The sequence below is a fragment of the Nasonia vitripennis genome, chromosome 4 (assembly GCF_009193385.2).
Source record: "Nasonia vitripennis strain AsymCx chromosome 4, Nvit_psr_1.1, whole genome shotgun sequence".
Lineage (NCBI taxonomy): Eukaryota > Metazoa > Arthropoda > Insecta > Hymenoptera > Pteromalidae > Nasonia > Nasonia vitripennis.
In genome coordinates, this window is record NC_045760.1 from 1,886,698 (window position 1) to 1,913,526 (window position 26,829).

The 26,829-nt window shown below is 42.4% G+C and overlaps 4 protein-coding genes across 11 annotated transcripts in view; 2 read left to right on the forward strand and 2 right to left on the reverse strand.

Moving 5' to 3' along the window:
- The first annotated feature begins 363 nt into the window (after window positions 1-363).
- On the forward strand, window positions 364-12,001 carry LOC100121947 (dedicator of cytokinesis protein 2). Of its 3 annotated transcripts, XM_016985089.3 has the most exons (19): window positions 364-1,136; window positions 1,490-1,731; window positions 1,803-2,548; window positions 2,633-2,777; window positions 2,856-3,407; window positions 3,480-3,695; window positions 3,767-4,089; window positions 4,165-4,513; window positions 5,951-6,049; window positions 6,283-6,473; window positions 6,551-7,178; window positions 7,248-7,495; window positions 7,568-8,203; window positions 8,285-8,554; window positions 8,633-8,942; window positions 9,076-9,182; window positions 9,384-9,509; window positions 10,161-10,428; window positions 10,508-12,001. In XM_016985089.3, exons 1-19 carry the CDS (start codon window positions 1,085-1,087, stop codon window positions 10,970-10,972), a joined length of 5,973 nt encoding a protein of 1,990 aa, XP_016840578.1. In that variant the 5' UTR covers window positions 364-1,084; the 3' UTR covers window positions 10,973-12,001. The 3 variants fall into 3 exon arrangements, with proteins under 3 accessions (XP_016840578.1, XP_031784903.1, XP_031784902.1); XM_031929043.2 differs by lacking the exon at window positions 9,384-9,509; XM_031929042.2 differs by lacking the exon at window positions 5,951-6,049 and having other exon boundaries at window positions 10,508-11,941.
- Window positions 11,607-14,240, reverse strand: LOC100678320. Of its 4 annotated transcripts, none has more exons than XM_008213246.4 (3): window positions 13,833-14,240; window positions 13,327-13,709; window positions 11,607-13,251 (listed from the first exon to the last, which is right to left on the reverse strand). In XM_008213246.4, exons 2-3 carry the CDS (start codon window positions 13,696-13,698, stop codon window positions 12,076-12,078), a joined length of 1,548 nt encoding a protein of 515 aa, XP_008211468.1. In that variant the 5' UTR covers window positions 13,699-13,709; window positions 13,833-14,240; the 3' UTR covers window positions 11,607-12,075. The 4 variants fall into 4 exon arrangements, with proteins under 4 accessions (XP_008211468.1, XP_008211467.1, XP_008211469.1 ...); XM_008213245.4 differs by having other exon boundaries at window positions 13,799-13,972; XM_008213247.4 differs by having other exon boundaries at window positions 13,327-13,704; window positions 13,833-13,969.
- On the reverse strand, window positions 14,091-17,027 carry LOC100121915. Of its 2 annotated transcripts, XM_016985092.3 has the most exons (5): window positions 16,721-16,933; window positions 16,164-16,556; window positions 15,412-16,076; window positions 14,826-15,378; window positions 14,091-14,755 (listed from the first exon to the last, which is right to left on the reverse strand). In XM_016985092.3, exons 2-5 carry the CDS (start codon window positions 16,515-16,517, stop codon window positions 14,393-14,395), a joined length of 1,935 nt encoding a protein of 644 aa, XP_016840581.1. In that variant the 5' UTR covers window positions 16,518-16,556; window positions 16,721-16,933; the 3' UTR covers window positions 14,091-14,392. The 2 variants fall into 2 exon arrangements, with proteins under 2 accessions (XP_016840581.1, XP_001605522.1); XM_001605472.6 differs by having other exon boundaries at window positions 14,105-14,755; window positions 14,826-16,076; window positions 16,721-17,027.
- Window positions 17,028-17,258: 231 nt separating this feature from the next.
- Window positions 17,259-26,829, forward strand: part of LOC100678293 (N-acetylneuraminate lyase-like) — a 55,105-nt gene continuing 45,534 nt past the window's right edge. The window contains exons 1-2 of one of the 2 annotated variants that reach the window (XM_031929060.1): window positions 17,259-17,585; window positions 18,104-18,214. The gene's annotated coding sequence lies outside the window, so the exon portion shown is untranslated. The remainder of the gene's footprint in view (window positions 17,586-18,103; window positions 18,215-26,829) is intronic. The other variant, XM_008213242.3, reaches the window with a different exon arrangement.

Genomic DNA, 26,829 nt, shown 5'->3' on the forward strand with positions numbered 1-26,829 from the left:
TCCCGTCAAAAATATCCACATAATCCCACTAGTCTGCTAGCTCAATAAGTGCAACAACAATTAACTACTTATACAAATATCTCGTGGCATCAACACAGATAAACGCACTGTTTATTACGAAAGCCTCTGTCCCTTCCGGACCGAGAGGAAGAGCTCCATTGCCCTGATTTTTCTCCTTCCTGCTCGTCGTTGCGTCGGGTGACGCTGTTAATAATAATGTTCGCATTTTAAACTCTCGAAATTCTCAAATTGAATATTAGCGCCAAAGCGTAGGCGATATTCGAACCAATGGGATCGACCGAGCTCACTCTTCGGAGAACGTGATTTCCTCTCTCGCGCGCTCGGTGTAGTGGGAGGCGTCGCACAGACATCAGTCAGCAGCGGCAGCAGCAGCAGCAGACCAGCAGTAGTCCACATGGACAAAATTCCTTCGCACTTGAGAGCCGCTGCTGCATCGCTGCTGCTGTTGGCTGTATCGCGTGATGCTGACGCGTAGTTTCGTGCATGTATTAGCTACACAATCACACACACACACGTTAAAATACGCTCGGTTTGTGGAGCGGCGGCCGGAGAGTGGGAGAAAGATACGCGCGCGTCAAGTGCTCGGGCGGATCGAGTGTGTATAGAAGCTCTGGAAGGAGCGAGTGCGAGTGAGAGACACTAGTTGCAGCAGTGAGTAGCGTTGTATCGTGTCGCGCCAGGCCAATATACACACATGTATATACCAGCGCTATACACTCCCCGCCTTTAAATGCTGCGCCGTAAAAGCAATTACTGTAAGCGACTCGACGACTATACTCAGCAGCTCCTGCGTCGCAGCGGACAACAACAGCAGCGGAGCAGACTCTACTGTACAGGAGCATGTAGCATGTGCAGCCCCTCGATTACCCCCTTCGAAGCGAAACGATCTTCTGCCGATGTCGCCGTCGCCGCGCAATAACGACTGAGCCCAGCCCGTTTTTTACACGACTCCTCTCCTTCCTTGCCTCTCGTACTCTTGCCTAGCTGCGTATTCGCGAGGACGGCGGCATTATAATCGCTGGGACAATATAAGCGCCTATGCGCGCCAACCGATTCGCCGACGATGATGATGACAGCGACATGGAGAAAAGTCAAGGAACATCAGATGGGCGTTGGTATGGGACAATCATCTTTCTTTGCCACCGCGAACTTCTGCTATCGCGCGCTCGCTCGCGATTACTAATGTGCGCGCCTCCTCTTTTTCTTCTCCTTTTTCTCTCTTTTTCCGCGATAATGCATGCCTTCCTTCGCTTTTGTACACGCGCACGTATTATCCTTGAGAGTGCCTGTACACTCAAAGTTTCATTTCTTACTTGAGAAACGCTAATGACTCAAGTTTTCCTCTCAATGAATCACTCACACACACACACACACACACAGACCAATCTGTCTGCTATGGTATTTTTGATAGACACTGTACGATACTCTGGATGCTCTACTAATTAGCTCCTTTTTTTCTCGTTCAAAGCCATCAGCAATTTCACACAAGAAGAAGATTTTCGATTGCAACTCAGCGTGGGAGATGCTGTTATCATAAAACAAGAATGCGACGAATGGTATTATGGTTGCAAGAAGTACGATGGGAAAGAGGGGATTTTCCCCAAATCTTACATACACATCCAGCAGAAGTATCCAAACATGGAATCACTTATGAACGAAATCACAAGCGTGCTGAGGGAATGGGGATACTACTGGAAGCAATTATACATCGTATGTACTATTATTTGCATTTTTAGTTTTGCAAGGATGATATTATTTTCATTTTTTAATACCTCTTCCAGGCTCACTCGGAGCACTTTGTAACAATCCAACAACAGATCCTAGAACTCATAGGATATCGAAGCAAAATTTTAAGTGGCACTTTGACAGTTGACGAACTGAAAGATATGAAGAAGCTAGCGACATCAAAAATAGATACGGGTAATCAGTTATTAGGACTTGACATGGTAGTCAGAGATGAGCATGGGAATATATTGAATCCAGAACAAACCAGTACGGTTCAATTATACTACAACCACGAGACTGCAGCAGAAAGAATTAGGAAAGCAACAACTGAAACAAAGAAGAAAACAATGAAAGCCCAAACTCCAGTTTATTCTTATATATTTTTTGTCAACATCAGAAATTTCGTTTGCAAAATGGCTGAGGATGTCGAATTGCTACTGACTTTGTATGACAGCAAAGAAATGAGAGCCATAACGGAAAATTACGTTTTTTCGTGGAGCAAACAAGGTCTCATGACTGACATAGATCAATTGCACAACCTCAAAGTTCTCTTCACTGATCTGGGAAGTCGCGACTTGTCTAGAGAGAAAGTTTTTTTAGTTTGCTATGCTATCCGAGTAGGAGGGATGGAAGCCAAGGATGTCGATCACAGACGCTCAAGCGTTGTGCAGAATAATCAAAAATTAAAAGGTCATGAGAGCATGAGAAGACCTTTTGGTATTGCTGCTATGGATGTTACTGTTTTCATAAATGGCAAACTTGAAGGAGACCCCGAAATGGAGTACTGCATTCCATTTTTACAGTAAGTTGCATTTAACGAGATTTATTTTTATTTCATTTAAATTTTCCGTTCGGTTCTGTTTGTTGTTTTGCCTTGCTTCAGATGCTGTGAGAAGGAAAGTTTGGATGGTACTTTGCGACGAATTCTTACGCAAAAAGAAGTCAATTTGCAAAAGAATAGCAGTGTAGGAAACAATGTAGGTCAAGGGCTTTGGTGCAGTTTAAAATTGTTAAGAGGAGATATAAAACAAGTACGTTTGTATGCCAATCCTAATTCGTATTTATCAATTATTTTATTTTTTTTTTTTTAACGCTCAATTTTCTGCTAGGTAAGAGATGAGAATCCTCATTTAGTTCTTGGTAATGTATCAGTTGCTCGTAAAATGGGTTTCCCAGAAGTGATATTACCAGGAGATGTTCGCAATGATTTATATTTAACGTTGGTAAGCGGAGAATTTAGTAAAGGTTCCAAATCAACAGATAAAAATGTTGAGGTGACTGTCAAAGTGTGCAATGAAGATGGTGTGGCTATACCAGGAGTGATAACTCTTGGTGGAGGCGCACAATGTATTGACGAGTATCGTAGTGTAATATATTATCATGAAGATAAACCCAGATGGTGTGAAACCTTCAAGATTGCAGTTCCAATAGAAGAATTTAAGCAAGCACACTTAAAGTTTACTTTTAAGCATCGAAGTTCTAATGAGGCTAAAGACAGATCTGAGAAGCCATTTGCTCTGAGTTATGTCAAATTAATGCAACGTAATGGTACAACTCTGCAAGATACGCAACATGAATTATTAGTTTATAAGATTGACAATAAAAAATACGAAGAAAACGAAACTAACTACTTGAAGTTACCATCTACCAGAGAAGAATTGGTAAGTCAATGCAGCTCTTATAAAACTTGCGATATTTATATACGAGTAATTAATTTAATCAAAATTCGACAGAACGAGCTGAATTTGGAGAAAAAACCCAGTATTGGCCCTTTAAGTTTATCTACAAAAGATAACTTTTTAATAGCTACAAACGTCTGTTCAACCAAGCTGACTCAAAACGTAGCTTTATTAGGTTTACTCAACTGGTCTTCCTCTAAAACGGATCTCAAAGAATCCCTCGCAGCGTTAATGAAAGTTGACGGTGAAGAAGTAGTCAAATTTTTACAAGTAAATACATTTTTACTTTTTATACATAAAACAGTGATTAGATATTTAATAAAAATTAATTTTTTTTCCAGGATGTCTTGGATGCCTTATTCAGCATTTTAATGAGCAATACAGATATTGACGATTACGACGATATGGTTTTCGAGTGCCTTCTTTACATTATAGGATTAGTTTCTGATCGTAAATACCAACATTTCCAGCCAGTTTTAGATTTATATATTTCTGAAAGTTTTTCTGCTACTCTAGCTTATAAGAAACTGATAGCAGTTTTAAAGAAACGTATTGAAAGTGCTAGCGTTAATGACGGTCAAGAGAAGGACTTACTGTTAAAAACTATGAAGAATCTGCAGTACTGCATGAGATTTATCGTAGAATCTCGGCTTCTGTTCACTGAGTAAGGAATTTCACCACCTGTAACAAAATACTCTACGTTGATTTTACTCTTAATATTTTTATTCGTCAATTACAGATTAGATCAAGATGAGGAAGAGTTTTCGCAAACGCTCACGGAACTTCTGAGATCCATTGTTGACCTTATGAAATACGAAACCGACGGAACTCTTCTAGTTCAAGGAGCTTGCTTAAAGTATTTGCCGTCCACAATACCTCACCTGCTCAAAGTTTACAATGGAAAACAGTTGAGCATGATTTTAATCGACTTACTTGTCACTCTTCCCACGGGGAGGCTGACCAAGCAGAAAATGATGACCGTAAACGACATCGTACACAGTAAACTGTTTTTGACTGCGGAATACAGGCAAATTTTACTGCCAAGGATAACCATCCTTGTACGAGACCTTTTGGATGCTAAGGAAGAGGTAAGTGCTACATCGTGCACAACTGAATAACTGCGCATTTAGGATGTACTAACGATTATTTATGACGCCATGAAGCGAACTTTTTTTACCGGTGAATCAGTGTAGCCTCTGCTTTTTGTTTGCCGTGCAGCTTGACGTTCTTTCGCCACACATATGCAAATCCCACTGTCAGCTTGCTATACTTGTCTATTTAGCACCTATTACTTAGAATTTTCCGCTGAAATACCTGAAATTGATTTAACTCGTAAAAAAATTAGTTTACACAATGTCCTTTCTGCAGTTGTAGTGCAATAAACAGATAGAATTGAATAGCATCTCCGTGAGTAGCACGTTTGTTTTTAGAAATTAATAACTAATAAAGCATGTAAAGTATCACAGGATTAGACAAACATTTTAGAAGATAATTAGATCATTCATTGTAGTACTAAAAATAATGTGAAACTAATCACGCTAAAAATGTCTAACATACTCTAAATTTATAAATTATTGAAACAAATATGCGATTCACTATAACAATTGAAAGTTCATTGAACTTTCAGTTAAATTTAACTTCAATAATTACACTTGAAGCTGTAAAGCAGGTAGTTTCCTAATCTTGAACTCATGTTATTTGTACTCTCCAAAAAGATAAAGGCCACTATCTTCGTGATAGCATTTTAAAAATTCTCGCATAAAAGCTATGCATTACATAATTGGACGAAATATTTTTCCAAAAAATCCTCAACAAAGTTTATGAATTTTTTTTTTCAAAGACCATCAATAGAAATACTTGTATTTGAAAACTAGTATAAAATCTATTTTTTTTACTTTTTTTTTGGCTTACTCCAATATGCGTGTATCCTCATACTTCAAAACATTATTTTATGTGAACATGCTTTGTTTTGTGTGCTTAAAGTAGTTAATTATATAATTTTAAAATAAAAGATAATAAAAATAATAATACCGTCCGTAAAATCTAATTTTAATTTTATTCAAATTAAAATAATAAATATAAAGCGTTTAAATCGAGCAAAGGGATACGAACTTTCGTTTACAATGGAGCATTTATCTTATCAGAATTATCAATTTTCGCTCTTCCGTGAGCACATCTCCAATTTCAAGAGACTTGCATTATTTCGTTACTCGCGTACAAGTCCTTGACTGAAGCCCTACATTATTATTTTTATTACCGCTATTCTAGTAAAAAAACAGACTTATATTCTCAGTAATATAACGAACAGGCTTTCGTAGAATCAGCCCACCAGTAGAAACAAGTAGAAAAATCTAATTTCGAGCCTTTTCAATCTCCAGCATCTCTAGCTGTAGACAGACACACAGACCGCACAGTTATATTATTTTGGATATGGTTTTTATATTCTCCTGAGTTTGCACTAACCTCGGGTTTGTTTTATTTTTTTGTGTTTGGTATGGTTTTGGTTAATGGCGCGCGATATAAAGGGACTGTTGGGTAAGCCTGGCAAGAGCGTGGCGAAGGTAGCCAAGCTGCTCGGTGAAAATAAGCATCGACTGAACCAGCACCGCGGCTACTCTGAAGAGGTAATTTTGTACATCTAAGAAACAACGCGCCTGAGAACGCGTCGATTTACTTTTCTCTCTCTCTCTCTCTCTCTCTCTCTCTCTCTCTCTCTCTCTCTCTCTCTCTCTCTCTCTCTCTCTCCTTTTATCCTACAATACTCTGTATCACTTGTTTCACTTCGCGCGAGCAACGGCGTTGTCGAGTGCGGGTGGCCCACGCTCTTACCAAAACGTTTTCGTGACTTTTCGCACAGGTCGAGCTCTGCGTGAAGATCTTGTCGGACGTGCTAGACCTCACCTTCCGAAAGGACGTCGGTAATACCGCCTCGGACATCAAGGAGATCATGCTGACGGCTCTCAGAACTATTATACAAACCGAGATAAATATGGACAGGGAGAATCCTTTGGTGGGCAATTTGGTTTCCGTCATGCTGTCGATATTCAGGTGAGTAAAATGCACAAAGTGTGTTGCACTTTCCTGAACTATATTCGGAGTCGCTAACGGCCAAATTAAAATTCCAGGCAAATGACTGAGCACCACTACAAGATCTACATCCAGAACTTCGACACGCAGTTCGACCTGTTGGACTTTCTCATGGAGATACTGATGGTCTTCAAGGACCTCGTGTCCCGGAGCGTCTTCCCCAACGACTGGTGCGAGATGATAATGTTGCAGAACAGTGTCATCCTCAAGGCGCTGCGATTCTTCTCGACGACCATTCGCGAGCTGTTCAACAAGGATTTCGAGCAGCAGGCCTGGTCCAATTTCTTCCACTGCGCCATCGCCTTCCTCACTCAACCGGCTCTGCAACTCGAAAACTTCACGCAGGCCAAGCAGAAGAGGATACTCGAGCGCTACAAGGACATGCGCAGGGAGACCGCAGTGGAGATTCACAAGATGTGGATCAGTCTTGGGGTTAAGAAAATACTCTTCGTCCCGGCACTCGTGGGTGCTATACTCGAGATGGCTTTGATCCCGGACATGGATTTGCGAAGAGATGCGGCTATACCGATATTCTTCGACATGATGCAGACCGAGTACTTCCGCTCCAAGTACGTCGAGGGTTTCAGCGACAAAAGGACCACGGGAAATATCAGGGCTAATTTCAATGAATTCGAGAACGAAATGATTGCTAAGCTCGATCACTTGGTTGGTACCTGGTTTTTTGCAAAAGTTTTCTTTGTTCGAATGGTCGATTAAAATTTGACGTTTTGACAGGTCGAGGGCGGAAAAGGCGATGAGGACTTTCGCGATCTCTGGGTCAAAGAAATGACTCCGCTTTGCGAGAACCACAACCTGTTGCGCGAGCCGGGGCTTCGTTTTGTTGAAACGGTGGCTAAACTGATGGATCACCTGTTGCAGTATCGGGACGTTATTCACACAGAGTCCCAGGAACACAGAATGCTCTGTACGGTCAATCTTTTGGAATTTTACTCCGAGATAAATAGAAATGAAATGTACATTAGGTAAGTCAATTTATCCTTATTCTGTCTGCGATTTCGACCTGCAGATTCTTACATTCGCATTTTTATCCTCAGATACGTCAATAAGCTATGTGAACTACACTTGGAGTGCGACAATTATACGGAAGCTGCTTACACTTTGCAACTACACAGTCGATTACTCACTTGGAGTGATCAACCCTTACCACCATTGCTGAAATCTAGCAGATATCCGCATTGCCAGACTCACCGTGAGTTGAAGGAATGTCTGTATAATGACATAATCGATTACTTTGACAAGGGAAAAATGTGGGAGTCTGCTTTGTCCGTTTGCAAAGAGTTGTGTGCACAGTACGAGGAGCAAACTTACGAGTATTTGCAGTTGTCTGTACTTTTGAGGAGAATGGCCAAATTTTACGACTCGATAGTTAAGCAACTAAGACCAGAACCTGAATATTTTCGCGTGGCATATTACGGACGCGGTCATCCGGCTTTTTTGCGCAACAAAGTTTTCGTCTACAGAGGAAAGGAATACGAAAGGCTCAGTGATTTTTGCTCGAGAACGCTGAATCAGTTACCGAGTGCAGAACAAATGAATAAACTGTCTCCTCCTAGTGAAAAAGTTATGGAATCTAATGTGCAGTATGTGCAAATCAATAAAGTAGAACCGCTTATGGACGAAAAGAAAAATAGGTTAAGTGGAAAACCTATTACTTCCGAACCAGTTTTAAGGTTTGATTTTTCACTTTTATGATTTTTACTCTTAAAATTTGTTTGTCGCATACTATAAGTGATTGTCGATTCCTCGATTAGGTATCATCGCGTGAATAATGTACAAAAGTTCCGTTTTTCGAGACCTGTTCCACGAAAAGAAAATGGCGATAAAGAAAAAGAGGCAGGAAACGAGTTTGCCTCACTTTGGCTAGAGAGGACCGTGTTAGCTACTAGTCATCCACTGCCAGGAATACTTAGATGGTTCCTTGTTGTTTCAAGTAAAACATACTCGGTAAGCCCGCTATGCAACGCAATCGAAACAATGGAAGCCACCAATTCAGCTTTAAGAGATCTTATTATTTCGTACAGGTAAATTAATTTTTTGACCCGATTATCGGTGCACAGTAGAATGAGATAAAACAACATTCATTACTTTATTTATTATAGAGCTGACAACAGTCTACCGCTGAATCCACTGAGTATGAAACTCAACGGAGTTTTAGACCCTGCTGTAATGGGAGGTATTGATAACTATGAGAAAGCATTTTTAAATGCTGAATACAAAGAAGCACATCTTGAAGAAAGTAAAGATCTCGAGAAGCTAGAAAATTTGATAGCCGAGCAAATTCCTTTACTTGGCGTTGGCGTCCAATTACACAAGTCACGAGCATCGCATGAACTCGCACCTTTCCATCAGCGGCTCGAACAATGTTATGCCACTATGCGAGCGCAGGTGGAAGCCAAATATGGAAAAAGGGTAAGCAAAAATTATCGTCTTTAGTTGAAATATCTAAGAATCGGTTTTATCATGTAGATAAATTTAATCAATATTTTATCAATATTAATTTTTTCATAAAATTAGCTCGGAATTAATAAAGAAAACTTTTCAGACATGCGATTTACAAGTGGAAATTCCAACTCACTCGGTTACTATGAGAAGGCATGTATCGAAAGGAGACACCAATTGTCTATCCGAAACAAGCACCGTAAGCAATGAGTAAGTTTCGAAAGCATTATGTCAACCATATTTTTATTATAATCATGTGCTTGCATTAAGGTTTTGGTTGAAGTTTAAAAAGTTTACCCGATAATCGAACAAATTAAAAAGGTTTCTTGAGCAAAACAATTTCCGATCGAAAATTCAATTTATGGCTGGTTAATACATCGCGTGGCAATTTTTGATAATGTTCTCATTCAGTTGCGGTACGCGCTCCAGAGTTACTTCACTTACAAGAACACAAGTTGCTGCTCTAAAGTCTCTAGCAACCTTCAATTTCAACAACAGTTCCTCTATCTCGGGATTACCGAGCGTGGGGTTAACAAGGTAAAAAATCAATGCTAACGAGGCAGATAAAAGTGGTGGCTGAAAATTTCTTTTGCACAATTCATCCATTATTACAGCAACAAAATAATAACTCATTCAAATCGAAATTTTTTTAAATGTATTAAACGGTTACTCATGATTCTCGACATTTTTACGAGCATTGTAGTGGGAATTGAACGGTTTCCATTATCATCACGTTTTTGCAGTCAGCATCGCTTTCTTGCAATGTCATTCGTACCTTTTTAACAGGCACACACAAATCTGCACACTTTATCGCAACAGCTATATAATTTATAAGTTGTTTTGTTCAAAAACCATTGGTTAGTATGAATTATCCTTTTATCAAACTTCATTTCTTCTAAGCATGATTTCCGCCCGGCTGAGTCACTCAATCTGCAGCCACATTCCATTACTCATGTTTCCTATATGACTAATTCAGCACTTTTCCTGATTTCAATATCAAGTATAACATTATTGTTCGTTTTGAACATTAAAAATGGTGGAACTCTGTGAAATTAACAATTAAGTTTATTAATTTTACGCTATTATCTTAAAAATTCTATTCTATAACGGAATTAACTGTTTTCAATTAATCTATTCAAAATATGTTTAACAAACAGAGACTTAATACTAACTTAATACTTTTTTTAGAAATAATAACTCGACACGCTCGCATATCTTGTCAACAACGTCGTTACAAAAAGCACTCGGTAATTCTAATACTGGCACAAGTAAGAAGAAAGATTCCAAACGACGAAGTTCTCGAAAGAGTGAGAATACGCCAAATTCCAAAGCGGAACAGCCCACAAGCCAATGGTACACTATGCCGGAGCCAAACATTCAGTGCCAAACGTCACCTCTCATTTCTGCTTCGACACCCAGTCTTCCCTCAACTCCCATATTCGAACTCAGACAGGAGGTAACTATCCTCATCATTTAATTTACTTCATCGTCATTCTTATTACTAATACAACTATGTTTTTTGCTAACGCGACTAGCTAACACCAACGCGACCACTGAGATCGGAGGCTGAAAAAGAGCGCCGACTGAGCAATCGTTGGTCAGGTCAGTCCCAGACGTACCTACGTTCGACGAGTAATGGCTTGGATACGCACAGTTTAGGCAAAGGGAACCGTGACAGCGTCGGTACCACAGACAGTACGGCGTCGGAAGACGATCCACCGCCACCGCTACCTCTGAAAACTCGCGAGGTCGACTACTGCAATCTGCCGGATGACAGTTCCTTTAACTACTGCTCGACTAGTAGTCTCGTTAGTCTCAGTCGGGCTGTTGTTTACCGTCCAAAGAGCAAACTACCGGTGCCGATTGACGCTTTGGATGGTCATAGTAAACCGCCTACGCCACCACCCAAGCCTAAGAGACCACTCTATGCCATGACCAAAGCTCCACTCATTTCGCCGAGCGACTCAGAGAGTTCAAACCAGGACTCGTCAACGGCATGACGACTCCCTTCGCGACTCTACCTAGCCATATATTATTATTACCTGAGATACTTGTAGCTGTTACTTCTTAGCCTAACTAGAGCATTTTCCGTTTCTATCGAATGCTATTTTCGCAAGAGCAAGGCAAACACAAAGTTGAGGATAAATATTTTTATCGTATTTTTTATAGATAACGTTTTTATGATAACTATTGTAAATTTTTTAACAAAGCGCACAATTTTTATAACTCTTTTATATAACAAGAGCTGCGGCATTGAGGAACCATGACGTTTTGATACTAATTTTTAAACGAAGGTACCCGAAAATTCAGTGGAGAATATCAAGATTGGGTCCTTTATTTTTACCACGAATGCGTCTATTTATATTGACAATATTTTTTACGATAAACGAACGCCTACAAACTATTTTAGTATTATTGAAAGCATCTACGTTAACAACGACGTAACTAACTTTGAATAAAGTTCATTAATACTCAGTTGGTTCGTATACATACATACTTTAACGACCGTGCAATTCATTGTCATAAAAAATTTTATTAAGCGTAAAATTTTATACGTTCCAGGGGCGTGAGTCTTAAACGCTTAACTTTTTCCCCTAGTAAATTTGTTAATTATTTATTTTTTTTTACGCAGTACGTGAATACTACTATCTTTCATTGTCATGCCAAAGAAACCATTGTTAGTATTATATAATAATGTCAGCTGCAGTCCTTTAAAATTAAGGCCTAGTATTATATGAAAAGAGGTCCCGAGAATTCATTGCTTAGCAACGCCATAGATTCGATGATTGAAAATATAAATTCACGCTAGTCTACCGGATAATGCGAAGTTTCCGTGATGAGTGTATTCAAATATGTGCCGAAATTGAAAGTTATCACCGTGCCATTTTAATATGTAGAAAGCTTTTATAGTTCAATATTTTTTAGGGACCAGCTAATTGCGAATTGATGAATAAAAATATCTAGAGCTACATTTGTTTATTGTTATAAAATGTCATTTTATACATAATATATTGTCATACTTCATGAAACCGTACACTTATTTAATTATCTACCTTCTTTTGTATCATTGATTTTGTAGTAAGAAATTATAAATATTTTTATTTTAAGAAATCGTACAAGACTTATCTTCTTCTTGTTCATCGTCGTCGTCTTCATCGGAACCATTGATGAAATAGAACTTGGCACAACGATTGCAAAAGTAGCGATTCTTATTTAAATGCTGTAAGCGCTTTGTATGGCAGATTGGGCAGTCCTCCAATGCTCGATTGGTAGGTCGGCTTTTACATTTCCATTCGAAATGACCGAGTTTATCGCAACTGGAACACCTTTTGTTGTAGGCAAGACACTTTCTGGGTGGATGTAGACATCCACACCTGGAACACCCCCGTTCGCGCGTTTGCTCTGAATTTCTGGCGGTTGTGGTAGCAACATCGGTGTACTCATGATCTTTTGTTGAACTAGTTGGGTAGCCTTGAGGTGTAGGAAGTTTAACATATCCTTTGTAGTAACATGTGTGTGTGTGGGGATTTGATCTGCAATTGAAGCAAACATTGTGCGGAAAAATTTCGCATAATGTACAATCTTTATCGTGAGGGCATTGGTTTGCCGCATGTCTTGTTTCGCACCACGAGCACTTGGCTAAACTTTCATTCTTTTTATTCGATGCGTGTTTCGGTAGATTAGCTGTTTCTTCTGTAGCATTTTTCAAAGTACATGCAGTTGTATAGTGTCCATTCTCAAAACAATAAGAGCAGGTTGCATTGTATGCTGGACATCGCATAAATACTACGTGATTAGTTAGGCATTTCGAGCAAAGTGGTCCAGCTTTTGACGGACTTTTGGTTGGGCCTGGTTCCATGCTTCCACGAAGCGGTGGGTCTTTTGAAAATTTTCCCGCAGTATCATTGGATTTTCCGACCTGCTGCTTCAAGTTATTGTTCTTCGTGTACATGTATTCATATTTATCTGAAGTCAAATTTTGTACATTGCTGCCCAATTTTTCTTTATCTACGTCTTTGAAAACTGACTTGACGTGGTTTATATTCTCTGCTCCACTAATATTTTCCGAGTTCTTGTTTAACGATTCCTCGTGGTCCATTAATTCTTTCATCTTTTGATTGTAAATCAACTGCTGATTATAAATCTGTATGATACTTGGCAATGATACATCGTCTAAGGCAAAAGCTGCATGCTGATAGTCTTTGTCCATGTTAAGGATGATCATATCAATTAAAAATTTTTCCTTTTGATCGCCGAAATTACATTTTGATACTTTTTCCTGAAATAAAAATAAGACGCGTTTTGTAAATGAAAATAACACTTTGGACTTAACATGAATAAATTTGTGACATACTGTCATATCAGCTAAATAATTATCCAGACTTTCTTTAGGATGTTTGCGCCTGGAAAAAAATTTGTATCTTTCTTCTATCTCGTCGAACGGTGGATCGAATATCTCATCGAATTTCTTCAATAAAATATCCATATTTTCTCTTTCGTCAGAATTTTCAAATGTCATTTCGTTCATAGCTTCGATTCCTTTGGTACCTATGCAATTAAGAAGACGATATGCCTTACCCTTTTCCGTGAATTTGACACTTGAGCTGATCAGTTCTAAATATATCGAAAACTCGTTTTTCCATATACGCCAATCCTTACTAACGTTGTTTTTATCAGGATTAAAAGGTTTTGGTATATTTATCGGAATGAAGTTGTTCTCTGCCATTTTGTTCTATGCTTGATAGTAAATTATACACAAAATTTAGTCAAAAATACTAGTTTTTTATTTACATAAACTATACATCTAATTTATATTAGATAATTACGTTAGTTATTCGCGATTTCGCATTTGGAACTTACTGCTGGTGCTATTTGATTGTGCTGAAAACTTGTTTTTTCCAATGTTAAATAACCTTGGCTCTAATTACGACAAGAAAATGGCGTTGACTACTGCGTTGTACGTGTTCGTAATACTTCTAGGTATGCGCGGCTTATCCTACTGGATTGCTGATAGTGTAATCATGTAATCAATCGCCATTATCTGTACAACCATTTTTACATTATGCGATAACCTACGTTAAAATCAATATGGGTAAGAAATTAAAGAAATTTCAAAAATTAACATTTGATCATGCTAGTGTATATAACAAATAAAATTTATTTTAGAAACTGTTACAACACAAATTCTTGTTACATTAATATTAATCAAGTTTTAATCTGATTTTGTTAAATGTATAAGTGAACGACTTAATAGTAGCTTTCGATATTAGTGCGAAAGAGTTCTCGCACGCGGTGATAATTCATACGAGTGGAGAATCATCTTTCGCACGTGTATTGAAAATATATTTTACCCACATGTCATCATTTATATGCGACGACTAATATTTATAATTCACTACAATTATACATTTTATATTAACTTATGAAATAGTACACGCATCAGGCTTTTTATTCTGTTTTTTGAAGTCAGATTGAGGCGGCATTGGTTTTTGGTGGTTAGTATTATTTGAAAAATTTGTGTTAAATGTTGAACTTGATGGAGTTGGTTTATGGTAGTTTACGTTATTTGGATAATTTGTGTTGGATGTCGAACTTGTCGATGTTGTTCGTTGGTATAAGCCTGCACTACTTGATGGTGTTGGTTTATGGTAGTTTACGTTATTTGGATAATTTGTGTTAGATGTCGAGCTTGTCGATGTTGTCCTTTGGTAGTTTGCACTACTTGATGATGGTCGCTGGACATTTTCTACCTTAACGTAGTCTTTCAGTAGCGGATCAGATGTCTAAAAAGAAATCGAAAATTAAAAAAAAACCATATTGATAGTAAATTGTTCCATTTAGCAATATACCTACACTAGACTGAGCTGTATTATTATTTTGCCGTTGAGACGATACACAGTTGTATGTTGCATGGTCGTGGCTCTTACATTTATTGCAATATAATATAAAAGGATTGCACGGAGTATCTCTATGATATGTTCCACAATTTGTGCAGTTTTGCATATCAGACTTGTTGCTCACAGGTGTCTTTGATGGAAGCGTTATAACTGTTTTATAATGGCAATTCAAATCATGTGGATTCTTTTTGCATTTAGGACATATATTATGTGGGAATGCCTCACATCTTATACAACATGCTGGATGTGGACAAAGATCTTTAAGATGCTTTAATTCACACCAACTACAATCTTCCAATTTGTCATCAGAAAGCTTTTGTGCTTTATCGTCTGTACTTTTTGCTGTATTGGTATTTCGATTAACTTCATCATCGTTTTTCCTCCCTTTGCATTGCTGTGTATAATGACCTTTCATGGAGCATTTACCACATATTTTATCATTAGCTGGACATTGTCCGTATAGATGATTTGTACCACATCTTGAACAAATACGTTTAATCTCTTCTTTATTATCAACTGCATTGTCATTTTTTTTTTCTTTACATAGTTGTGTATAATGACCTTTTGTGGAGCATTTACCACATATTTTATCATTAGCTGGACATTGTCCGTATGGATGATTTGTACCACATCTTGAACAAATACGTTTAATCTCTTCTTTATTATCAACTGCATTGTCATTTTTTTTTTCTTTGCATTGCTGTGTATAATGACCTTTCATGGAGCATTTACCACATATTTTATCATAAGCAGGACATTGCTTATATGGATGATTTGTACCACATTTTGAACAAACCTGTTTAGTCTCTTCTTTCTTATTATTCTTATCTTGTTTCTGGCATACACCATTGAAATGGTTTTTTTGGTTACAATAATTACAGATATTGCCATAAGCAGGACAAGATCCATATACATGTCTAGAATTACACTTCCAGCAAAATTTGGGCTGATTTGATTTATCTTGTGCCTTATTTGAACTATCTGTATCTTCAGAGGTTTCTGGTTTCGAAGCGATTGCTTTTTTGGTTAATTCTTTAATTTTATCATTATTGATATTGAACTGTTTATAATATTGGATTACTTCAAATATTGTCACTTCTCCTAATGCAAATACCACATCTCTTATATAACTGTCCATGTCACGAATGATCATGTCAATTATAAAATTTTCAGATTGTGATCCAAAATTACATGTTGAAGCACGGGTCTGAAACAATGTATCATAAGTTGCATATACACTTGTGCAAAAATTATGAAAACATTTTAATTTACAACTATTTTTTCACAAACTTACCTTTAAATCAGCTACATAGTTATCAATGTTCTCATTAGCTCTGATTCTTCTTGAAAAAAATTTGTATCTTTCTTCAGCTTCATTTAATGGAGGGTCAAATATTTGGTCAAATTTTTTAATCAAGATGTCCATGTCATGTTTTTCTTCTGGCTCGTCAAAAGTCATTTGTTCCATTGCTCTTACTCCCTCTGTTCCCATGAGATTTACAAGAATTAATGCCCTTTCTTCTTCTGTACATTTTTCGTAACATCCTGATAATCTTAAATATATGAGGAATTCCTTTTTCCAAATTTTCCAATCTTGACCTATTTGATTTTTATTTGGTTTGAAAGGATCTGGCTTGTTCAATTCCATTTTTGCGGTTTATTCACTCACAAACGAGACTGCAAATAGCTGGTGATAATAATAAAATTAGACTTTAAATTTGTTAATAAATTATCATGACGAAATGTCAGTAAAGATGTGCATATGCAACAACTTTGCAATATGTTTCAGTTGAGAAAGCAATATTTTACTTTGTTTACAATTTTTAACGAGGTTATGCATGCATTACTCACCATTAAAATACTTTGGTAGGTACAATAGTATATGCTCAAAACACACAACAGCCGAAGGAATTGCCGATCTATCGGTTGCACTGACTGTGAACAAGAAATGGCGTCTTTCGCTTTGCGAATTGCGTTCTCGCAGGGAACGAGTCTCTCCGCGATAAGTAACAGAACCAAAATGTCGCTTTTCTGTCGTCTGCTCGAACGTAGCGTTGGCTTGTTGCTCTTTGTTCCTTTATGTGGCTTGGGTCGCGTGGAATCCCAGGAGCCGTTCGGGGAATCCCAAAATAAGGTTTTATTTTTCATTCGACGACATTGTGTGCATTTGCATAAAAATTTTACAGACAAAAATATAAACTCCAATTTATTGGAATTAAATTTTTATGCATAATTTATTAATCGATCTCGAAGCACGTCATTTTGCAAATACTCGAAAAAGTCATTTTAACGAATATTGAACGAAATTTTCGATATTGTTTCCAAAAACTCGTCGAGGTATCAGTAAATTGTTAATTTCCACAATAACAAATTAACAATTGAAACGAAACGACTGAATATTTATTGTAGCAACAATGCCTTTTCAAGTTTCGCGCGATCGCCAGAGGGCAGTGGCGCTGCACATGCGCACATCGCTCGAGATATATCGATACTCGAACGTTGCTACATTCGGTTGGACAATTTGTCAACTGTCAGTTTGTTCAAGTTTGTTTATGTTTGCGCAAAACATCATTCGTCGTGTTCGGTCTTGTCGGCGCCGACAACAGTAAAAAGTGGAAAGAAATGCAGTATTCGTGCAGATCTCTTGCAACAAAGAGAAAATACTTACATCCCGGCGTCAAGGATAAGTCGTCCAAAAAAATCGAAGTCAACACCGGTACGTAACCTGCATAAATCACCAATGATAAGTATTACTTATTCCGTCACGAGGGATTACAACGGCATACGCCTGTATCTTTGTGCACCCCGAGGAGAGTGAAAAGTGATTTTCAGTTAAAATCAAGCCGGCGAGCTCTAATAGTTCGATCATGCTAAGCAAGGGCAATAAAAATCGACTTAGTTACAGCGAAGCCGGGCTGCGTTACGCGTATACGAGACTCGTTCGCGCGCGTTTGTTCTCTCCTTTACGCCTCGGCAAAAACTTTAATCAAAGTCAGATTAGTCGGTGCGCCCGCCCTCGTGGTTTTTTTTTTTTTGCCCCTTAGCATTTACATGGCGCGAGTAACAGGGTCACGGCGTGTAAAGTCTAGTCGAAGTCCGACAGATGGACTTTTTATGAAAATTCGGTCACTCGAATTTCATCGCGACCTAATCAGCTTCGACACGTATAAGGGCGTAGTGTTTGCCGTTTGCTTGATTAGCTTTTCCTGCGATAGATTTTCGACTCGTTTTCAGCCGGCAAGAGTGTCTCCCTCGTCCGTCGGAGGCTTAGGTCCCTAATGAGTCTGATTTGCATCCGATCCATCCCAACTGCCAATAAATTATTTAGAGGCGGCCGAGCCTCGCGTAAGTATATACATACATCACGCGTGTGGAGAGAGAGAGAGAGAGAGAGAGAGAGAGAGAGAGAGAGAAGAGAGCACGTGACGATGATTAATTATATACGCCAGCGAGACTGTTTTCATTCTCTTTCGAGGCGCCGCGCGCGACGCTTTGTAATAGCATCACGAGCTTCTCCCCCTTCCTGTATTAGTGGACCTTTGGACTCGATCGCGTCGCTTCATCAGGATTTCGGCGATTCGATGCACCTATTTTTCTGAATTTTCATTTGTACGCGGCATCGACCTTCCCAGAACTTGAAAATTAAACCGCACGTACGAAGCAAAAAAAAAAAAAAAATCAACAACAGGAGACTCGTGGTCCGAGGGGGGCTGGAATAAGTCTCTCGATACGAGCCCGGCATCCATAAATTCATAAATCCTTTCCCCCTCGGCTGCGAAAGACTATCATCGCTTATATATACCAAAACCAATAACGCGCGCTGGTGTCTCGCGCGAGCCCGAAACACGGGGTGTCGATCGCTCATAATCTAATTAAAAACTGAGCCCCCTCTACTCCCGTGTACCAACACCCAATGTCACTGTTATTAAAAGCCCATGGGCTGCTCTTTGTGTACACGACCGGGGAAAAAAAGAAATCGACGCCGCTACGTACATTATTCAAATAGTGAAAACTCGACTACGCGCGCATACATCATTGCACTGCAGCAGCAGCCCCGATAAATATATTAAATAAAGGCGCTTACGCCGCGGACATAAAGCACGTGCGGCGGCTATAACAGCATCAGGGAGTGAGTGAGAGAGAGAGAGAGAGCGACACCCCCTCGAGGAAAAGCGAATATAAGGAGGGTGACTCCTGTTTGAACTGGGATCAAGCCTTTATGCCATAGTGCGGTTACACTGCGCGGCGTCGTCGTCATCGCCGGCGATTATTTGCTTAGGATGATCGTAATGCGGCGTTTATATCCCGACTTTTCGATCCCTCGCGCTTTTCGATTTTTCGCCTTCGTTTTTAACTCGTCCATTGACGCTCCCGGGGCCGAAAAAGTGCAGTACAGTCGAGTGTACGGAATAAGCACGTAGAGGCGTGGCGGTCGGATTGGCTGAGGAGGGTCACCAGGTAATAGCACGTTGCTGTAACTGACGGGGCATCAGCTCCCTTGGCAGTATTTTCTCCGACAGGTTGATACTCAGCTGCTCTCTCTCTCTCTCTCTCGTGGTATCGGATTTCCACACTGGCTCGAGATTAAAATTGCCAACTATACGTCGAATTCGCGTTTGTTTTGAAAAAGCTCGAAATAACAGCGGAGTCGATAAACCGGCTCAGGGAGATTATTGCCGTCGAGGCGTAAATGAATTTTTCCTGCGAGCTCTATACACTCTCAAAGCGGCCTTGCGGAAGAAGACGTTCGTATAAAGAAGAGGAGAGAAGCGGGGGGATTAGCTTCTGGAGAGTGATCGCACAGTGTAGTACAGCAGTAGTGGCCGAAGAAGAAGAAGAAGAAGAAGAAGAAGACGGAGAAGGAAAGGGAAAGCCTTTTTCCGAAAGCTCTTTGGATCGGCTCGGTTATTCCTCGGAAGCCCTCCTGGCCCACTGAACCAGCTCTCGAGATTTGTTTGCTACTTTTCTCGGATTACCCCTCCGACAGAGCTCGGATCGGATTTTCACGAGGGTTAGGCGCACGGTTATACCTCTCTCTCTCTCTCTCTCTCTCGATCTTTGACGGATGAGTTTTCCTGCCTTAACTGCATAATAATCGTTTTGCGGAGAGGAGGCGGGACGCGCCTCTCGGAAATTCAGGGAACTTACAACTAACGTCTGCTTATCACGGAAGCGGTCATCGATACGCAGGCGCCTCGCTGAAAAAGCATAGGGGCTCGACCCGTGCAGTAATACACACATCTCCCGAGGTCTATCTTCACGGGATCTCCGTGTTTTACAAGCCAGCTGTGAGTGTGTGCGAGTATCGTGTTCCGCATTGTTGGTCCTTTGTGCTCGAGTGCTCTCTCTCTCTCTCTCTCTCTCTGGCTTGACTTTACCCTGGTTCTCGGGGTCTCTCTCTCTCTTTCTCTCTCTCCGCAGTGTGTATAAACCTATAGCAGGCCGCTACTAGGTATACACACTGTGTGCACGATGCTCAAAGGCGCTTTTTCTGCGCAGAGCGCGCGCGCGCGCGCGCGAGCGGGATCATCTCCCCGCTCGCTCTTCACCTTGTCGGCTTAGCTTTCCGGGATTACAAGGATTTCTTTATTCGGTCGCTCCTACGCTTCCTCGAACGCTCTCTCTCTTTACAGATCCGTCCGCGTGTCACTCCTACCGTTCTATCTATACAGAGCTGCTCTTTCTCTTTATGGAGACGATTTTCCTTCGTGTCGCCGAATTCCTTTTTTCCTCCTCGTCGCCTTTGCTCTCTCCGCGCGAATTATTATTTCGAGCTTTTCCCCTTCGTGCTTGTAGTACACAATGCCGGGAGTCTCCTCCGAATGACTTTATTCGCGCCCCGCACCGGTGTCCCGCTGCTTCTCTTTCATCTGCGCGAGTAATTTTTTATATTGTGTATATATACACCACCTCTGCTTGCTTGGATTATGTATACGTATATACAGCATAGCTTCGTAATCGATTAAAAGGAGCCGATAGCATTCACCGGCGGCGCGATGCATCAGCTGCGGCAGATGCGTACACCCCCGCACCTGAAGTGTACAAATGTGCTCTCTCGGTGCAGCATGAGCGGTATAGATACAAAGCGGCGATAGCGGCCGGCGTCGCGCGAAAATCGCGAGCTCGATTACATTGTTGTGAAAAAGAGATCCGCCGCATCTGCCTATTAATTAAGCAAGCTTTGTCGTCCTCGCGCCGGTGCGTATATTGTAAAGAGAAGGGGAAAATCCATTACGATCCATCATTTCCGTGAATTTCAGCGTAATAAATTAAGCCGGGCTCATCAATTTCGTGAAGTGCGCGCGTCCTGGCATATAGAAAAGCTAATCTTTCGAGAGAGAGAGAGAGAGAGAGAGAAAAAAAGTAAAAAGGAGAAGGAGAAAAGCGAAACACGCGTATACAATATACATCCGAGCCTGTCCATCAGGAGCCACAGAAGAATGTCCGATGGCCTCGAACGGTGATGGATGATTTTTCTCCGGGCGAGCCCTCACTCCTCCTTCGCGCGCTCGCGATATTTACCCTCTCCGCTAGTGCGTGCATCGTTTACACCAAGGTCCGTTTATTAAAATACCTGGAATACAACACAAACGCGCGTCAGCGATAGAGAGCGGATAAGCCTCTGTTCTCTCCATTTTTCACTCGCTCGAGAATTATGACTTTACGCTAATCGTGCTCGCGGATGGCATGAATCAGCTGGAAATCTCTCCGTGAAAACGCTCGATTTCCAAAACAAACGCGCACCTGCTGCTCCCCTCCTTCCTTATCTCTCTCTCTCTCTCTCGCCCACGCAGTTTTAATTAAGAGCTAGCTCTTCCGCGAAACCCGTAAGATTTAATAAAAATACCGCGCGGCGGCGGCGCAACGGGAATTTCCTCATAAACTCTGGAAGACGCTCGGCTTCTATACACTCTGCGAGGAAAATTCCAAGACTAATTAAATAAACACGCGCAGACAAAGCGCGCCCAGTTTGCCTGGATATTTACGAGAAGCGTTGGATTTTATTGCTGTTGTGTGTGTGTGTACGGTGGCGCTGGAATCAAATCAGCCTCTTATTTATATTCGAGCTCCTCGCTTGGGACGAAAAAGAAGAGATTTCCAATCGCGCTCTATTAATAAATCCTCGCGCGCCGGTGAGCAATGGAGGTGAGATGGGAATGGAAGAGGGAAAAAAGCTGCAGTCTCTCTTTCTCGAATCCAGGGAAATTCCGAGAAGACGAGAGCTCGAGTCAACGATGCACCGGCTAATATAACGAAGCGTGCAGCGCTCGCCGAGAGAGAATTTTCGTTCGCACACACACAATGCGGCTCATTATGTTATCGGCGCATCTACTGCTCTCGAGCGCAGCATCATTTATCATTCTTCGGCCGCTCTCTCTCTCTCTCTCTCTCTCTCTCTCTCTCTCTCTCTCTCTCTCTCTCTCTCTCTCTCTCTCTCTCTCTCTCAGGGATGCGTTATACGCTCTTCGGAGCGAGAGACAGCGAGAGAGGACCTGCGTGCGGCGGGTATAGCTATATGCGTACGCGTACAACCCTCCGCTTCTTTTCGAGCATCTCACTTTTTTTTTTATTCTCCGCGTCTCTCCTTCGTTTTTTCCTTCATCTTCGTGCCCCGTATATTCCTTTCACTCGCGGGCTGTCCGAATCTCGACTCGGCTTTCTCTTTCTTCGTCTTCTTCCCTCGTTCGATCGTTCGATTTCGATGCTTTCTCTCATCTCGCTTTGTCCCCTCCGACTGTGTGGGATTTTTTAATTTTCCTCTCCCACACTCGACTCGCTGCGAGCAAATTATCGATAATCCGCGGATTATCTCGCTCCGGGCCGGCGGACAGGTATACGCGCACTCGATCGTCTTATCGCTCGAAGCTCGTTCCTCTGGGAGATCGGATCAGGTGTGCATCAGCTACTCGTCCCTTTGTCTTTCGGGAGCATCGGGGGCCGATTATCGGCCGCGTGTAATTATTCCGATCGTGCCGGCGATATAGCCCGGGCTTACACGCGCTGAAACGAGGAATTAATCAAGTCGGCTTGTGTGTTATTTGCTGGCCCGGCGGCTCTCGGGTTTCGATGAATTTTTCACGGCCCCGTTAAACGGCCATTTGTAGATCTCGCGCCTCCGTTTGAATTTCGCGCGGCTAATAGGATGAAATCCGAGGTTGTTTCCAAGCGCGCATCAGCTTCCGTGAATCCCCCGTATACACGGCTCGAGGAGAAAAAAAGGACGGCTCATCTGCCTCTCGATGTTCTCACGTCGCTCCGACTGATTGTTATTCTCGATCGAGCGAGTAGCCGACATCGGTACCTGCTATAGAGAGGGAAGGGGTACGTAGGAAGGTGACGGCGCGAGCGATAGCCCCCGATCCTTGTCGGGGCCGGCGGCACACGAGAGACAGAGCCTTCCTTGTACCTCTGTCACCTCCTGTCTTCTTCCCTCGCGTGCGACTGTCTATCCTTGATCGAGCGATCCTCGCTCTTCTTATTTCCTCCTCCTCGCCCTACAATGAGATTGAAAATAATGTTTGGAGAAGAATCAGGTGTCCGCCGGTGCACTCACACCGTCTCCTGACCTTCGCGCTTATATGTACGGAGAGAGAGAGAGAGAAGACAAGGGCAGCGAGTATATAAACCGGGGGTTAGATACGCGGGGGAGTGTCGTCATGGCTACGCAGCGGGGGGCGGGGCAATCGATACACCCTTGCGAGAGAGGCTATATATGTGCGCCGGACGCGATGCGTTTATATCGGTATATACCGCAGAACAGGCGCAAATTGGAATTTATCGTTCGGCAATAAAGTCGAACTTTTGAGCGATAATTAGTCACGAGCGCGCGGATTTCGCGCGCCGCTCGCGTAACAAAACGAAGAAAAGGAAAAAAGAAGAAGGAGAAGAAGAGCCACTCGATAACACGTGCTGGTCCGATTTTCGGCCGTTTCATCTTCGGCCCCCGAGACATAATAAAGAAAACTCTCTCTCTCTTTCTCGAGTCGGACAATGAGCCCTCGAGGCCTGAGGTGTATATATAGTGTGTATCATTCGGTCGTTTACGAGCCCGCTTGCGCTCGTTTATCATCAGCGCGCGCGCGCGGCCACCGCCGCAGCATTTTTCATCGGATCCCCGAGAAATTTTCATTTCATCCATTCTTTTATACTCCAGCTCGTTCTCTCCCGAAAAACTCGCTCTGTGTATTATAACGCATAAAGAACAGACTCGGGATTCGGCGAATCCTCAAGCCTCGCGCGCCCGTTATTCTACGCACAATGAGTCACGTAGCGAAAAATCGAATTATAAAATCGTACGCCAAGGCTCGACTCGGAGTGATTTACGCTCTTCGGAAAATTTATATTATACGCCCTGAAAGAGCCGCGCGCCTTTAAACGCTCGTTCATCTTTCCCGAGCGCAGGTGAACGCAGCGCGATTATGCCATAAGCCGCGATTCTCTCTCCCAGCGGTAAAAATGCAACGCGTTTAGCGCGAAATTATTCCGAAGCTGCACTTCGTGGGCTTGTACAGATGCATCGGCCGATAGTATACACCGATGAATACAAATTCGCTCGTGGTTTAATTTCAGGCTCGCGCGTCTTGCATTTAAATTGCTGCTGCCGCTCTGTGACCCAGTTTCCGCTTAACTGATGCCGCGCTCGCGCGCGAGTCGGGAAAATGTAACAATTACAGGAGTTAAAAATAGCCGATCAGCGATAAGCCCTCTAGTCGCAAACGATTTTCGCCCCGAATATGCACCCACGCGCATATAACAATGGGAAGAGAAATAAAGGGAAAGAAAAAAAAAATCGCCATCGTGGAACTCGAGAAATGCAATAACTCTCTCGGCACACACGCGCGTTCTGACACTGAGCCGTGTGCCTCGCGGGCGCGCACCTGTCCAGGTAGACTATCCGCTCTCTCGCTCGCTTAGTGGGTCAGCTCTTCCGAGAATTTGCGGCGGCTCCGGCCTGTCTGCCGAGATCAGGATCATCGCGCGCGCGCGCGCGCGCGAGAGAGAGAGAGAGAGAGAGTTTTGTCTATGACCCCGTGCTGCGGCCCTCCCTTCTCCCAGCTTCTCTTTCTCTCGCTTTAATGACTTTTTGTTGCAAGCATCATCGCCGGAATTCAGAATGGAATTCGGGAATATTAGCTCGAGCTCCCTCGCGCGAGCGCGCGTGCCCGGCTTATTATATGGACCTCCCGAAACACGTTTATTGTATTATATGCACAAGTGTATCGGAGCGCGATGACGCGCAGATTTCGAAGCGATTTTTATTATACGAGAAACGCTTTTGGAGAAACGTTTTATGCGCGCGTGCGTGAGCTCGTAAAAGGATTATTGTGTGCGCGCGCGATAAATTTCTCTCTGATACTTTGTACGTCCTGGAATCGATTTCGGGACGGTTATTTATCGCGTTCTCGCTTTCGATTCGAGGCAACGCTTATAATCGGGAATGAAGACGTTCGATTTCCCCGCGCATAACGAACTTTCCGCGCATTTTTATATCCTTTATGTGCGCGGGAGGGAAAAAAGAGCATCGAAGACGTAAACACTCGATCAAAACGCGTATAAAAGCCCGAGACGATTTCGAGAGGCTGCGAGGCATCAGCAGAGCGGCGGCAAAAAACCGAGGTAATTTAGGTGCCGCTGCGGCTCGAGAAAAAACAATCAGACAAGCTGAAGTAAATGAATACGTGAGACTAATTTGCAGCAGCGGCTGCGCACACGTGGTTTCGCGCTTGCGAGCGAGCGGCAGCTCTCCTCTTTCTCTCTCTCTCTCTCTCGGACATGTGGGCAGGAGTGACGGATGGCCACATCGCATTTCGAGGCTCGCCGCTGCTGTATCTCCTCGATTTCTCGCGTGTAATTCCCGTAAAGTCGTTTCTCGCGCGTATACTGCGCCTACTTGGGTTTGCCTTCTACGCCTATCCCCGCGCGAAAGACTCGTTTCGCAGTAATTTCCAATTAAAACGCGTACGGTTTTCGTTGCAGAAGACGCGTGGATTAGAAGGGACAAAGTGGGAATATGACGAAGAATTAAAAGGCAAATGGGCACGAGAGAGAGAGAGAGAGAGAGAGAGAGAGAGAGTGAGAGAGCAAGGTGCAGCGAGGAGAGAGATACGAGGGTCGGAAAGCTGGACCAGGCAATATTTCGCAGCGCGGACAAAAAGGGACACAATGCCGAGGCGGAGGATCGATTCTCCTCGGTTATACGCGCGCGCGAGAGGCGAGAGGATGAGAGGCTGATGCCGCCGCTGGATATGCTGATGGCCCTGCTCTCTCGGACAATAAAGACTCGAGAGAGCGAGGTGCAATCGCAATTAATCACTTTTCTCGCGCGCGTCAACCTCTTGCACTTTCCCTGAGACGCAAGAGAGCCGGTAATTAGTGCATTATATTTTCGAGTACACGCAGCGTCCCGGATTCGAGTGCAGCGCTCGCACGAACGAGAGGCGTTAATCAACGGATCGTTTAAGTCGATCTCCCCGAGCGCATCAGCAGCGCGACGCGCGACGCTACTGCTATTCACAACCTCGAGCTGCTGCAGCCGGAGACCCTAAGCAAACTCATAACTACGCCCAGGGGGCTGCTTCTGACACGTTCATCCCCCGGCGGCGGCGGCGCTTCTCTCTCTCTCTCTCTCTCTCTCTCTCTCTCTCTCTCCTTATAATGCGCACGTACACACTGACGCGCGTCGATCGCTCTCTCTCTCGGCTGCTGTGTATAATGCGCATACGCAATGTGTATAAGATTACACTTTGGCAAACACGGATTCTGTCTCTCTCGACTCGGCGTGCGAAAATCTCGTCATCGGGGAATTAAATCCGCGTCTCTCGCCTCGTAAATAATAAAAACAATTACGCCGGGGACAAAGACGCGCTCGATATTGAGTGTGACGCGCGCATCCCGTCGTAAACGGCATAAATCACGAATATGAGCGGTCCTGCGCCGCCGGGAGATCGCCAGCTCTTGTG

Bases quoted from the DNA above. Each gene is read 5' to 3' on its own strand.
- LOC100121947 (XM_016985089.3), top strand. From the start codon at position 1,085: ATGATGATGACAGCGACATGGAGAAAAGTCAAGGAACATCAGATGGGC. The intron at 8,943-9,075 runs GTAAGCAAAAAT...AAAACTTTTCAG, and splicing joins AAGCCAAATATGGAAAAAGG to ACATGCGATTTACAAGTGGA. The intron at 9,510-10,160 runs GTAAAAAATCAA...TACTTTTTTTAG, and splicing joins CCGAGCGTGGGGTTAACAAG to AAATAATAACTCGACACGCT.
- LOC100678320 (XM_008213246.4), bottom strand. From the start codon at position 13,698: ATGGCAGAGAACAACTTCATTCCGATAAATATACCAAAACCTTTTAAT. The intron at 13,252-13,326 runs GTATGTCACAAA...TTTTTATTTCAG, and splicing joins ATTATTTAGCTGATATGACA to GAAAAAGTATCAAAATGTAA.
- LOC100121915 (XM_001605472.6), bottom strand. From the start codon at position 16,517: ATGGAATTGAACAAGCCAGATCCTTTCAAACCAAATAAAAATCAAATA. The intron at 16,077-16,163 runs GTAAGTTTGTGA...ACATTGTTTCAG, and splicing joins ACTATGTAGCTGATTTAAAG to ACCCGTGCTTCAACATGTAA. The intron at 14,756-14,825 runs GTAGGTATATTG...ATTTCTTTTTAG, and splicing joins ATAATACAGCTCAGTCTAGT to ACATCTGATCCGCTACTGAA.